Source organism: Pan paniscus, chromosome 23, assembly GCF_029289425.2.
Source record: "Pan paniscus chromosome 23, NHGRI_mPanPan1-v2.0_pri, whole genome shotgun sequence".
Classification (NCBI taxonomy): Eukaryota; Metazoa; Chordata; class Mammalia; order Primates; family Hominidae; genus Pan; species Pan paniscus.
Window position 1 is genome coordinate 33998298 of NC_085927.1, and position 13954 is coordinate 34012251.

General features: G+C 52.5%; 1 protein-coding gene across 15 annotated transcripts in view; it reads right to left on the bottom strand.

Annotated features, from left to right (window-relative positions):
• Nucleotides 1-6345: 6345 nt before the first annotated feature.
• The window catches only part of GGT5 (gamma-glutamyltransferase 5), a 29096-nt gene continuing 21487 nt past the window's right edge, over nt 6346-13954 (bottom strand). For 3 of the 15 annotated variants that reach the window (XM_034948626.4, XM_055105863.3, XM_034948622.4), the window contains 5 exons: nt 13665-13855; nt 13135-13241; nt 12834-13003; nt 12585-12695; nt 6346-6805 (listed from right to left, as the gene is read on the bottom strand). In XM_034948626.4, coding sequence (XP_034804517.1) covers nt 6659-6805; nt 12585-12695; nt 12834-13003; nt 13135-13241; nt 13665-13855 — 726 coding nt within the window. In that variant the 3' untranslated portion in view covers nt 6346-6658. Of the gene's footprint in view, nt 6806-7180; nt 7274-7311; nt 7412-12584; nt 12696-12833; nt 13019-13134; nt 13242-13664; nt 13856-13954 lie in introns of those variants that run through there. The other 12 variants (XM_055105862.3, XM_055105861.3, XM_063603108.1 and 9 more) reach the window with 8 other exon arrangements.

Consider the following 13954-nt stretch of genomic DNA (forward strand, 5'->3'; position numbering starts at 1 on the left):
GGTGATTCTCCTGCCTCAGCCTCTTGAATAAATGGGATTACAGGTGCCCGCCACCATGCCTGGCTAATGTTTGTATTTTTAGTAGAGATGGGATTTCACCATGTTGGTCAGGCTGATCTCAAACTCCTGACGTCAAATGATTGGCCTGCCTCAGCCTCCCAAAGTGTTGGGATTACAAGTGTGAGCCACCATGCCCAGCCTACTTTACTAACTTCTTAAATAATATACTTTATTTATTTTTGTTGGTTTGTTTGTTCGTTTGTTTTTCAGACCGAGTCTCGTTCTGTCACCCAGGCTGGAGTGCAGTGGCACAATCTCGGCTCATTGCAACCTCCACCTCCCGGGTTCAAGCGATTCTCCTGCCTCAACCTCCCGAGTACCTGGGACTACAGGCACATGCCACCATGCCTGGCTAATTTTCTTTTTTAGTAGAGATGGGGTTTCACCATGCTGGCCAGGCTGGTCTTGAACTCCTGACCTCGTGATCCGCCTGCCTTGGCCTCCCAAAGTGCTGGGGTTACAGGCATGAGCCACAGCGCCTGGCCTGTTTGTTTTTGAGACAGAGTCTCGCTCTATCACCCAGGCTGGAGTGCAGTGGCACGATCTCAGCTCACTGCAACCTCTGCCTCCCAGGTTCAAGCAATTATCCTCCCTCAGCCTCCCAATCAACTGCGATCACAGGTGCCCGCCACCACACCTGGCTAATTTTTTTGTATTTTTAGTAGAGACGGGGTTTCACCATGTTAGCCAGGCTGGTCTTGAACTTCTGACCTCAAGTAATCCACCTGCCTTGGCCTCCCAAAGTGCTGGGATTGCAGGCATGAGCCACCGCACCTGGCCTATTTATTTTGATTCTTATTTTTTATGTAATATTTAAGCAAATGAATTTTCCTCTGAGCCCTGCATTAGCTGTATCCTGAAGGGTCAGATCTGTATTGATTACAGTGTTAGTTGAAGATGTCGCCCTTTTGGTATTGATTTCCTCTGTGTAACAAGATGTTTCAAAAGCCAGCTGTAAGAGTCTCTGGCTGGGCTGGGAATGCACACTGGCTGGCACTGCTGGTGGTGCAGAATGGATGTAGGGGCAGGGCCTGGGCAAGTCTCCCAGGGTGGGATGAGCAGGGAGGGAGAGGAATGGGCTTCCTCCAGGGCCTCAGGAACCAAGGAAGTCTCTGCACTACCTCCAGGCAGGGTCAGATGTGCATTTTCCAAAGCTTATTGCATTAGGAGTGGGGAGTAGACTGTGGTGGTGCCAGCAGCAAAAAGATGGAAAAGAGAAAAGGAGGTGGAGTCAGGGCTGAACCACACAGCTGGAGGGAAGAGGGGGGGTTCTACGAGTAGCACAGGAGGGAGGCGAGGCAGGCACCGCAGAGCTTCCAGCTGCCTCAGGGCCGACTTCCATTTGGCACTTTGAGTCCAAGGTGCCTGTGCACCTTGTCCAGATGCTCTGGAGGTGGTTGCTCGGGTATGTGGGTCTGAGACTCCAGACAGCTCGGCCAAAGCCGACATGGAGATCCATCAGTTCACAAGTAGTGAATGAGCCTTCTCAGGTGGGTGGCAGTCCCAGGGTGGCCAAGGGTCCAGGGAGTGCACCCTCACTCTGCAGGTGAGTCAGAATCAGGCACCACAGAGCCAGGGTTGCACCCCTGCTGGGGGGAACAGGAGCCCCTTTTCCTCTCCCCGACACACAGGGACAAAGTTATCATGCTCTTTGGGTGCCACTGGGAGGCACTGATGGGACAGACTGGCCAGGCCTTCCCAAGCAAGCTCCAGGCAGCCTCCCAGCACCCCGGCCCAGGCGCAGGTGTGGTCTGGGAGCACAGAGCCAGGTTCCCACCGTGGGGCACCTGAGGTTTGTGCCTAGCAGCCTTCTCCTCCTTTGGTTCCCTTTTCCTTTTTGGTCCACAGGGTTTGGGACAGGTGGCTGCTACCAACAGCTCTCAAGGTGGCCCCACAGACCTGAGCCAACCACTTCTCCTCAGCCCTCCCCTGCCCATGAAGACTGCTCAGAGGGGCCCCATTGAGAGCTGGATCTGGGACTTTGGTTAAACTGCAAGGGGAGAAGCTCTGTCACCCTGCAGGGCATGAAGTTCAGCTGAAGCCATTGAGATCATGGCCTGGGAGCCTATCTAGCAGGAGGCTACCACACAGAGGGCCCTGACGGTGTGAGTTCGGCCTCTGGATCCCACCACACTGAAGCACTCCAGAGACTCCCTTGTCTCTAAACCCACCAGTTCTGCTCCCTGGACCCCTGACCCAGCTGTGCTGCTTTCAAAGATCTGTCTTCCACTGCCTCCCAAAGCCAGATCGCAGGAGAAGCTGGTGGTCTCGCATCTGCCTGAATTCTGGCAGCGGCCCACGAGAGTTGGTGATGATGGCAGGTCTGCCCAAGTGGTGGGCCGGCTTGGCCCCCTCATCTCAAAGTGAGCCACGTTTTGCTCCCAGACCTTCCTCCTAGTCTGCCAGACCACCTCTTCCAGCCATGCAGTCAAGCCCAGATTAGGAATTAGCCCCATCCAGCCCCTCTCCCACATACAACCTCCAAATATATCCACATCCCAATCCCTAGAACCCAAGATTAGACCTTATATGGCAAAAGTGACTTTGAAGATGTGATTCAATTTTTTGAGATGGGGAGATTATCCTGGACCATCCAGGTGGACCCACTATGCCCCCAAAATTCACATGTTGAAAGCTAATCACCAATGTGATAGCGTTAGCAGGTGGGGCCTTTGGGATGTGGTTAGGTCATGAGGGTAGAGCCCTCATGAATGGGATTAGTGCCCTATAAAAGAGACCCCAGAAGCCAGGCATAGTGGGCTGCACCTACAGTCCCAGCTACTGAGGAGGCTGAGGCAGGAAGATCTCTTGGGTACAGGAGTGAGCTATGATCACGCCATTGTACTCCAGCCTTGGTGACAGAGTGAGACCCTGTCTCTAAAGTAATTAAATAAAAGAGACCCCAGAGAGCTAGCTAGCATCTTCCACTATGTCAGTTAGAAGGTGCCATGTATGAGGACATGGGCCCTCACAGGACATCAAATCTGCCAGTACCTTGATCTTGGACTTCCCAGCCTCCAGAGCTGTGAGCAATAAATTTCTGGAAAATGCTATAAGCCACCCACTTTCCAGTATTTTTGTTATGGCAGCCCAGGCAGACTAAAACAACCTCTGTGGCACATTTGGGGTGATGGAGGAACAGCCGATGTTGCCAGGAACCAGTGAGGCGCAGGAGTCCCAGATCCCTCTAGCGAGATCCCCAGAGAGCACCACGTACCCACCCTGCAGCTGGCAAAGCTATTTATGGAAGTTAGGGGCCTGTTGGTTTAGAGCGGCCATTCTCAACCAGGGGGATGTGGCACTGTCTTGAGACAGTTTTGGTTGTCATGAGTGGGTGTGTGCAGTGGGGAGTGCTACTGCATCACACAAGCTGAGGCACGGGATGCTGCTCAACATCCTACAGTGTGGGGACAGCCCCCCACAACAAAGAATCATTTCATTCGAAACATGGATGAGGACCAAGCGCAGTGACTCACACCTGTAATCCCAGCACTTTGGGAGGCCGAAGCAGGAAGATTGCTTGAAGCCAGGAGTTTGAGACCAGCCTGGGCAACATGGTGAAACCCCATCTTTACAAAAAAAGCAAAAAATCAGCCGGATGTGGTGACACACACCTGTACTCCCAGCTACTTGGGGGCCTGAGGTGGGAGGATTGCTTGAGCCCAGGAGGTCGAGGCTGCAGTGGGCTGAGACTGCACCACTTCACACCAGCCTGGGTGATAAAGTGAGACCCTGTCTCAAAAAAAAAAAAAATTAGCTGAGCACGGCAGCGTGCATGGTGGTTTGTGCCTGTAGTCCCAGCTACCTGAGAGGCTGAGTTGAGAAGATGGCTTAAGCCAGGGAGACGAAGGCTGCAGTGAGCCAAGATCATGCCACTGCATTCCAGCCTGGGTGACAGAGCCAGACCCTGTCTCAAAAAAAAATGACAGAACAGACTCTGTGGCAACAAGATACCAAATTATAAAGAGGACCCAAGGCCAAGCCAGGCAGGGGTTAATTCATGGACCCTGCACTTAAAGAATAAACTGTGTTCTAACAGCAATGAGGCTTTCCTTTTCCTCCAGGAGCAACAAGCACTGGCCTGAAGCAACATTAATACACTTTGCAGCTCATCCAGCTCACGGATGCCGACTTATCGACCCCCTGTTTTTCCAGGCATAACTATAGCTCCGACTGGACAAGAGACCGATTTCAGTAACTTTCTCCTGATAAGAGACCATTGACCGTGAACTGGCTGTGGCTGGTTTTCAGAAGTTGCTCACTTGCAGGCCTTCAGGCCCTGAAAAGATGTTTTGACAGATGGGGCCTAATTGTAATACATTTTATTTTATTTTATTTATTTTATTGAGATGGAGTCTCATTCTGTTGCCCAGGCTGGAGTCCAGTGGCACCATCTTGGCTCACTGCAACCTCCGCCTCCTGAGTTCAAGCAATTCTTCTGCCTTGGCCTCCCAAGTAGCTGGGATTACAGGTGCCCGCCACTGTGCCCGGCTAATTTTTATATTTTTAGTAGAGTTGGGGTTTCACCATGTTGGCCAGGCTGCTCTTGAACTCCTGACCTCATGTGATCCACCCGCCTCGGCTCCACAAAGTGCTAGGATTATAGGCGTGAGCCACCGTGCCTGACCTTGTAATACATTTTAATGTTAAGTCTCCACCGTCTTCATCCTACAGCAAACATGAGTCCTATGTTACATGCATGTTCGTTCAATACACATGTGTCAAGACTGCCTTCATGAATATTCATAGCTCTCCCTGTAACCTGTTGAATATGTATGTTTAGCCAACCCCTTCAGCATACAGCTCCTGCCCCAACCTCTCCTCCTTAGAAGTGCCTATCTCCGGATCACGAGGTCAGGAGATCGAGACCATCCTGGCTAACACAGTGAAACCCTGTCTCTACTAAAAATACAAAAAAAATTAGCCGGGCGTGGTGGCGGGTGCCTGCAGTCCCAGCTACTCAGGAGGCTGAGGCAGGAGAATGGCGTGAACCTGGGAGGTGGAGCTTGCAGTGAGCCGAGATCGTGCCACTGCACTCCAGCCTGGGCAACAGAGTGAGACTCCATCTCGAAAAAAAAAAGAAGTGCCTGTCTCTGGTCTCTGCCAGAGGCTATGCTTTTGAAAGTGGCGGATGGCCACCCTGCAGTCTGTAACCCTTTATGAAAAATAAAGTTGCCACTGTGGCTCACACCTGTAATCCCAGCACTTTGGGAGGACAAGGCAGGCGGATCACTTGAAGTCAGGATTTCAAGATGAACCTGGCTACATGGTGAAACCCCATCTCCACAAAAAATACAAAATGAGCCGAGTGTGGTGGCACGCACCTGTAATCCCAGCTACTCAGGAGGCTGAGGCAGGAGAATCGCTTGAAGCTGGGAGGCAGAAGTTGCAGTGAGCTGAGATTTTGCCACTGCACTCCCGCCTGGGCAACAGAGTGAGACTTTGTTTCAAAGAAAAAAAAAAAAAAAAAGAAACAAAGTTGAGGGATGGGGGAGAGCTTCAGGAAGAATAGCTAATGGATGCTGAGCTTAATACCTAGGTGATGGGTTGATCTCTGCAACAAACCACCAAGGCACATGTTTATCTATGTAACAAACCTGCACATCCTACGTATGGGCCCCTGAACTCAAAACACAAGTTGAAGGAAAAAAAAAAAAGAAAGTCTTGTCGGGCATAGTGGCTCACACCTTAATCCCAGCACTTTGGAAGGCCGAGGAGGGAGGATGGCTTGAGACCAGGAGTTCAAGACCAGCCTGGGCAACATAGCGAGACCCTGTCTCTACAAAAAAACTTTAAAAATTGGCCAGGTGTGGTATTGCACACCCGTAGTCCCAGCTACTTGGGAGGCTGAGGCAGGAGGATGGCTTGAGCCCAGGAGGTTGAGGGTGCAGTGAGCCGTGATTGCACCACTGCACTCCAGCCTGAATGACAGAGCAAGACCCTGTCTCAAAGAAAAAAGAAAGAAAGAAAAAATGAAAGGAAAGAAGAAAGAAAAAAGTCTCTTTTCCAAATTTGTGAATTGTGTGATTTTTCAGTTAACCAGCTCTCAGGTCTGGGGCCAGTCACGCTGCTGAGTCCTGGCCACCAGAGTGGTGAGGTGTTGGGGGGCAGAGGTGGTGCTTGTCTCTGTCCAGGTGTGGCCTGGCTGAGGTTCGGTTGGTCTGCGAGCATCAGTTTCCCCACCTCCATGGTGGTGGAATGTGGAGAACCATAGGAGCCTGGTGCATGCACCCCTCTGTGCACTGTCCGAGGGTCCCCTCCCCACTTAGAACCATGGAATCAGGCCACAGTCCGCCTCTTCTTTAATCTTGGACTGGAGGATATACAGATCGAGAGGGTGGGAGAGTGGCCCCAGGCAAGAGGCCTGCGGAGGGATAGAGGGGCCAGTTCAGGGCCACCAGGGGCTCTGGGAAAGGGGGTTAGGGATGAGGCTCAGCCTCTCATCTGCCCAGCTGGTCCCTGCCACCTCTTCCACTCTCAGCTGGACTCCCCTGCCAGGGGTCCAGATCCTGCCGGAGTAGTTGGTCCCCCAACCATGTCCGGCCTGGACACAGGACTCATGGTGGGGCCAGACTTCAGCTCTGGGCAGAGCAGTGTCTTAGTAGCCTGCGGCCTCCCCACTCTTCCTCAGGTCCGAGACGGCGTACACACAGGCCCCCTCCTGGGACACAGCCTGGACCACGTTCAGGAAGAAGGGCCTCTGGGTCTGGTTCTGGCCACGGTCTTGGAGTCCCCTCTGCACCTCCTGGAGAGGAGAGAAAGCAGGTTCACAGGGGAGGGCAGCTCAGCCCATCTCCAGGAGGGAGGGGCCTCTGCAAGAAATGAGAAAAATGATCAAAAGGCAAGACGGAGAGGAAGAGGGCCTGAAGACACAGGAAGAGGGGAGGACCAGATGGGAGCATGGAAGAGATCCAAAGGCCCATAGAGGACAAGCTCAGCCTCCAGGGACTATGTACGAAGGACACCACCCAGGCCCGAAGACCTCCAAATGCAAGTTCATGTCTGTTCTGGATCCAAGGACACCAGGGCCTTGAGGTGCAAATCTGAGTTCAGGGGGCCTTCGATGGAGGATGTGGCTTCTCAAGATTTAGACACTGAGGCCAGACACAGTGGTTCACACCTGTAATGCCAGCAATTTGGGAGGCTGAGGAAGGAGGATCACTTGAGGCCAGGAGTTTGAGACCAGCCTGGGCAATGCAGCAAGATCCTGTTTCTAAAAAATAAAAAATAAGAAATAAAAAAAAGCCAGGCGTGGTGGCACATACCTACAGTCTTAGCCACTTGGGAGCCAAGGTGGCAGGATCACTTGAGGCCAGGAGTTTGAGAACAGCCACAAAGCAAGACACCGTCTCTAAAAGAAAATCAAAAATTGGGCTGGGCGTGGTGGCTCACACCTGTAATCCCAGCACTTTGGGGGGCCGAGGCAGGAGGATCTTTTGAGCTCAGGAGTTCAAGACCAGCCTGGGCAACGTAGCGAGATCACATCTTTATTAAAAAAGAAAAGAAAAGAAAAAAGAAAAAATTAGTCGGGTGTGGTGGCCCTGTGCTTATAGTCCCAGCTACTCAGGAGGCTGAAGCAGGAGGATCCCTTGAGGCTAGGAGTTTGAGGCTGCAGTGAGCTTTGATCATGACACTGCACTCCAGCCTGGGCAAAAGAGCAAGACTGAAACCGCCTTTGCAAAATTATGACTGAGACAGGGAAAGAGATCTAACTTAATCGACTCCATCTTGCTTCTAACCTCCCAGTTGTCCTTGTTCATTCCTGGGTGTAGGCTGAACTAACTTTGAGAGAAACTTAGTTTATAGTTTAAAACAAAGACGGTAACAGCCCTTTCCCAAAGCAGACTTCCTTCTTGCTTGGGCACTAGACTGCCTTCGTAGGACTCACATTAGCCACAAGATTAGAAATTATGGTTTAGGAGTCATGCAGCTGAAGGCTAAAGATTCTGACCCTCCCTAAACTGCTCTTAAGATCAGTGCTTGAGAAATTTTGCAGACCCTGCACTTGATGGATCAGCTGGCACCATCCAGATCGATTAACTGGCTCATCTGATCTTGTGGCCCCCACCCAGGAACTGACTCAGCTCAAGAAGAAAGCTTCAACTCCCTATGATTCTATGATTTCCAGGGGTTTTTTGTGTGTGTCTGTTTCTGAGATGGAGTCCCGCTCTGTCACCCATGCTGGCGTGCAATGGCACAACCTTGGCTCACTGCAACTTCCCCTCCCAGGTTCAAGTGATTCTCTTGCCTCAGCCTCCCCAGTAGCTGGGATTACAGATGCCTGCCACTTTGCCCAGCTAATTTTTGTAATTTTAGTAGAGACAGGTTTTCGCCATGTTGGCCAGGCTGGTCTCCTGACCTCAGGTGAACCACCCACCTCAGCCTCCCAAAGTGCTGGGATTATAGGCGTGAGCCACCGCACCCAGCCAACTCCCTATGATTTCATCCCTGACCAACCAGCACTCCTGGCTCATTGGCTTCCCCCAACCCGCCAAGTTGTCCTTAAAAACACTGCTCCCTAGCCAGGTGCGGTGGTCATGCCTGTAATCCCAGCACTTTGGGAGGCCAAGGTGGGCAGATCACCTGAGGTCAGGAGTTTGACACCAGCCTGGCCAACATGGAGAAATGCTGTTTCTGCTAAAAATACAAAAATTAGCCAGGCTTGGTGGCACACACTTGTAATCCCAGCTACTTGGGAGGCTGAGACATGAGAATTGCTTGAACCCAGGAGGCAGAGGTTACAGATCACACCACTCTACTCCAGCCTCGGCGACAGAGCGAGACTCTGTCTCAAAAACAAAACAAAACAAAACAAAATAAAACAAACACGAAAAAACTCTGCTCCCCGAATGTTCAGGGAGACTGATTTGAGTACTAATAAAACTCCGATCTCCCACCCAGCAGGCTCTGCCTGAATTACTCTTTCTCTATTGCAATTCCCCTGTCTTGATGAATCCGCTCTGTCTAGGCAGCCGGCAAGGTGAACCCATTGGGTGGTTACAAGACCTTGTCTCAAAAAATTTTCAAAAACACCTATGACCTCAACACATGATATCAAGACCTTAGACACCCAGGAACTCACAACTTTAGGGCCCTATTGGTGCCTATTGGTGGAGAATTCAGCTAGGATAAGGACGTGAATACCCATGAATCCAAGGAAATTAGATCCCTAAGCTAAAGGCACCCACAGTCCCACAGTGTGAGACACTCAGGGCATGGGGGCCTATAGGCTGAGGTCCAAGACCCTGAGTTTGTGGACTTTGAGGAAGTCAGAGACCAAAGTAGCCCCTAGCCTTATGTTTGTTTCTAAGATGCCAAGTACCTTGCCCTGGGGCTATGGTCCTCACAAACTACCAGTCTGTAAAGGGGCAGAAGTCCTAGAGTACAGGGACCTGTGCTACTAGGGCCCCATGTTTCCAGATACCATTTAAGACTAATGACCTGAGAACTTGGCTGGGCGCAGTCACTCATGCCTGTAATCCCAGCAATTTGGAGGCCGAGGCAGGCAGATACCTGAGGTCAGGAGTTCCAGACCAGCCTGGCCAACATGGCAAAATCCCGTCTCTACTAATAATGCAAAAATTAGCTGGGCATGGTGGTGCGGGCCTGTAATCCCAGCTACTTGGAAGGCTGAGGCAGGAGAATTGCTTGAACCCAGGAGGTGGAGGTTGCAATAAGCTGAGATCGCGCCACTGCACTCCAGCCTGGGTGACAGAGTGAAACTTTGTCTCAACAACAACAAGCCAAAAAAACAAAACAAAACAAAACAAAAAAAACTAATGGCCCGAGAACCTCACCCTGCAGGGCCTGAGATTCCGGAGACATCTAGATGCATCGGGTGATGCCACATGGCCTGAGCTGCTGACAGGGCAAATGAGGTCTTTGGAGCCCTGCACGTTTGGCTATGAGTTCCCCGTGCCTGACCTACTAATTGCCCACTGTCCTTAGACTTGAAGGCCAAGATCCTTTACTGCTGAAGCCAAAGCTGGACCTTCAGTGCTCAGAGACTCCATTCCTCAGAGTCCACTGGCCAAACTCCAAGACTCTGAGGATCAAAGACTCTCCTCGCCCTAGTCCCTGGGCCTTAGCTGTGAAGGTCCTTGGAGGCTCAAAGTCTCCAACCCAGAGTTGAGGATTTACTCCATGGAAAGCCCTAGACCTGAATAGCTGACATTCCAACTCCCCAAGGGAGCTGAGAACCTTAGGTTCGTGGGTCACTGGATTCCATTAATCCCAGTCCCCAGACTGTCATCTCCCAAATTCTCATCATTTCAGGTCCCCAGGGTGAAAGGTCCTGAGAATTGATGTTCACAAAGACAAAGTTCCTTCAGTCAAGAGTCAAGGGAGAGGCTGGGCGCGGTGGCTTACGCCTATAATCCCAGCACTTTGGGAGGCCAAGGCGGGCGGATCACAAGGTCAGGAGATCGAGACAATCCTGGCTAACATGGTGAAACCCTGTCTCTACTAAAAATAAAAAAAATTAGCCGGGCGTGGTGGTGGGTGCCTGTAGTCCCAGCTACTTGGGAGGATGAGGCAGGAGAATGGCGTGAACTCAGGAGGCGGAGCTTGCAGTGAGCCAAGATCGTGCCACTGCACTCCAGCCTGGGTAACAGAGCGAGACTCCGTCTCAAAAAAAAGAAAAAAAAAAGAGTCAAGGGAGGGCCAGGCACAGTGGCTCATGCCTATAAGCCCAGCACTTTGGGAGGCCAAGGTGGACAGATCACTTGAGATTGGGAGCTCAAGACCAGCCTGGCCAACATGGGGAAACCCCATCTTTACTAAAAATACAAAAATTAGCCAGGTGTGGTGGCGCACATGTGTAGTCCCAGCTACTCAGAGGCTGAGGCAGGAGAATTGCTTGAACCTGGGAAGCGGAGGTTGTGGTGAGGCAAGATCATGCCACTGCACTCCAGCCTGAGTGACAGAGTGAGACTGTCTAAAAAAATAAAAATAAAAAAAGAGTCAAGGGAGGAGGGCTCCAAAGGATGTGCCCTGGATCTTGAAATCCTCCATATCTAAGATCCCTGGAACCCGAGAGCCCTGAGAGGGTCTTCCTGTCATGCGAAGGACCCTACATGCGGAGGGAGGCCTGCAAACTCCAAGAGTTTGAGCCTAACAGGCTGAGGTCCTTAGTCTCAAGGTCTGAAAACTAAGGCTCTTGGGACTACACTCTGTTCCTGGACTAAGGCCATGGTTCTCAGGTTCTAAGGACTTTGGAAGGTGGACTTGAGACCGAAGAAGTCTCATAACAGGAGAGGCAGCTTTGACGATCTGGAACCTCAGCTGCTATCAATCTTTTTTTTTTTTTGAGATGGAGTTTTGCTCTTGTCACCCAGGCTGGAGTGCAATGTCACGATCTTGGCTCACTGCAACCTCTACCTCCTGGGTTCAAGTGTTTCTCCTGCCTCAGCCTCCCGAGTAGCTGGGATTACAGGTGTGTGCCACCACGCCTGGCTAATTTTTGTATTTTTAGTTGAGGCAGGGTTTTACCATGTCGGCCAAGCTGGCCTGGAAGTCCTGACCTCAGGTGATCCACCCGCCTCGGCCTCCCAAAGTGCTGGGATTACAGGCATGAGCCACCGTGCCCGGCCACTATCAATCTTTTAAATAGGTCCTAACAAAGGGCATCCATCAACCCAAAGATGCTCCAAGGAAGCTGAGTCTCTGTCTAAGGATAGAGGGGGAGTCAGCCAGAAGAATTCAGCCCCTGGAGCTGCACCATGGGCTTCTGTGGGGAATCAAAAAAAATGTTTGTAGGCTGGGCATGGTGGCTCAAGCCTATAATCCCAGCATTTTGGGAGGCCAAGGCGGGAAGATTGCTTGAGCTCAGGAGTTCAAGACCAGCCTAGGCAACATGGTGAGAGACCCTGTTTCTACGAAAAACAAAAAAATAAAAACTATCCAGGTGTGGTGGCACACACCTGTAGTCCTAGCTCCTTGGGAGCCTGAGGAGGAAGGATCACTTGAGCCCAGGATGTCAAGGGTGTAGTGAGCTGTGATCGCAACACTGCACTACAGCCTGGGCAACAGAGTGAGATGCTGTCTCAAAAAAAAAAAAAATTATATATATAGTAAAAATTACCACCAATGCCCTAGTGCCCCAGAAGAAAATCACTTTACAGACTGCCACAGGAAAAACAACCTCTTTCACAAATAAAGTTGCAAATATAAGTTACAAATCACACAAGGAAAAAGTCACCATGAGGGAGAGTCTGAGAGGCCCCAGCCAGGAAAACTCACTTCTGAAAAATGGCATCAACCACAGACCAGAGACCAAGGTGCTGAGATCCTCAGCCTGGGAGCAGCATAGACAACACCCTGCTCTCTGTCTTGGAGGCCACAGAACTGGCCTGGAGGCCACTGAGAGCCTCACCCATCAAGGTCCCCAACTCCTATGGCCCCCAAAGTTGAAGTGTACCTGGCCTAAGAATCTCAGTGACTGAGTTCCTCCCAGGTGGCTTTGAGCAGCACGGACTTGGGGAGTGGGCTCTGCCCTAGGCATCCAGCTCGGACCTCAGCCTCACCTGGCTGAAGTTGGGCTCGTACTCCACACAGCCCTTGCTGTTGACATGCAGGATGGGGGCTGCAATGGCCGCTCTCAGGTCAAAGCCAAGCCACAGCTTGCTCATGATGGCCTGGGGGAGAGATGAGGGTTGCAGGGAGAAAGGGGGCACCCTGCTACCCTACGTCAGCCCTCACATCCCCACTCCAGAGAGAGTCAGACAGTATGCTGCCCAGAGAGGAGACACTCGAGCCAGGAGCCCCAGACTCACCTGGGCCACAGCAGAGATGATGAGCTCCCCGCCAGCCCCGCCAATCACTAGCTTCGACCCCTGGGCTTTGTTGATCAAGATGGAGGGCACCATGGAGGATGGGGAACGCTCGCCTGGAACTGGGGGCCAGCACCTTCCGGGAGCTCCACCCACCCTGTCTCCACTCACTGCTGAGCAAACAGCATCTTGGCGAGTGCAGTGACCCATCCAGGGGTTAGCATGCAGCCCCAGCCCAGCCCCCTCCCTCCTCTCCCCTGGTGGGGTGCCCTTGTGGACCCCGGGTGGGAAGCCTTGTTCTCACCAGGTGAGGGGGTGGTGCCGGAACCCCGGGGGCATCGCTCGCATAAGTCCAGGAGCTCGTTGTTGAGGATGATGCCTGTCCGTGGTGAATACACCATCGCTCCAAAGCTGCAGCCGTGGAGGCAGAAGAGCCTGGGCTAGGACCCGGGGCTCCCACCAGACACCACTTACCCTGCACGCTTTGCAGGACCCCCTCGTTTTACAGCTGCCCCAAAGCATGCTGAAGCCGCTATTCTCTCCCTGGCACCACACAGGAGGGGTCCCCAAAGACCCACCTGTGTCCCCACATCAGGGCACCCTTCTGAGTGAGGCTACCCATTCCCAGGTAAATCTTGGGTCGGGGCCACCCCAGCAGCAGCCTTTCCAGCCAGAGATGTCAGGGGTGGGGGCCTCTTTTGAAATAGAGGAGGAGAAAAAGGGCAAAAGCAAGGTGCTGCCCCGTGGGGACAAGTGAGGGGACATGGGGCTGGGGGTGTGCAGGTCTAGGAGAGGAGGAGTGAAGCCATCCGCCTTCCCCCAGGCCCTACGCACGGTGTGTTGATGGTGCTGGTGGCAGCCACGGCGCTGCCATCCTCCCCCAGCACAGACACATGGGATGTGCCTGTCCCGTGGCCCCAGGCCTCGGCCAAGCTGTAGTGGCTGAGCTGGTGGTCCCCCCGGCCATCGATCTGTTGGCGGATGAGCTGGGCCAGGGTCTCCCCCAGCAGGTCCCGGGAGGCATTCTGGGGTGGGTGGGCAGGTGGCAGGGTCAGTGAGGGGCCAGGCGGAATCCGCAGAACCAAGGGCAGGATGAGATCAGCCCCCATGGGGGCCACCTCCAG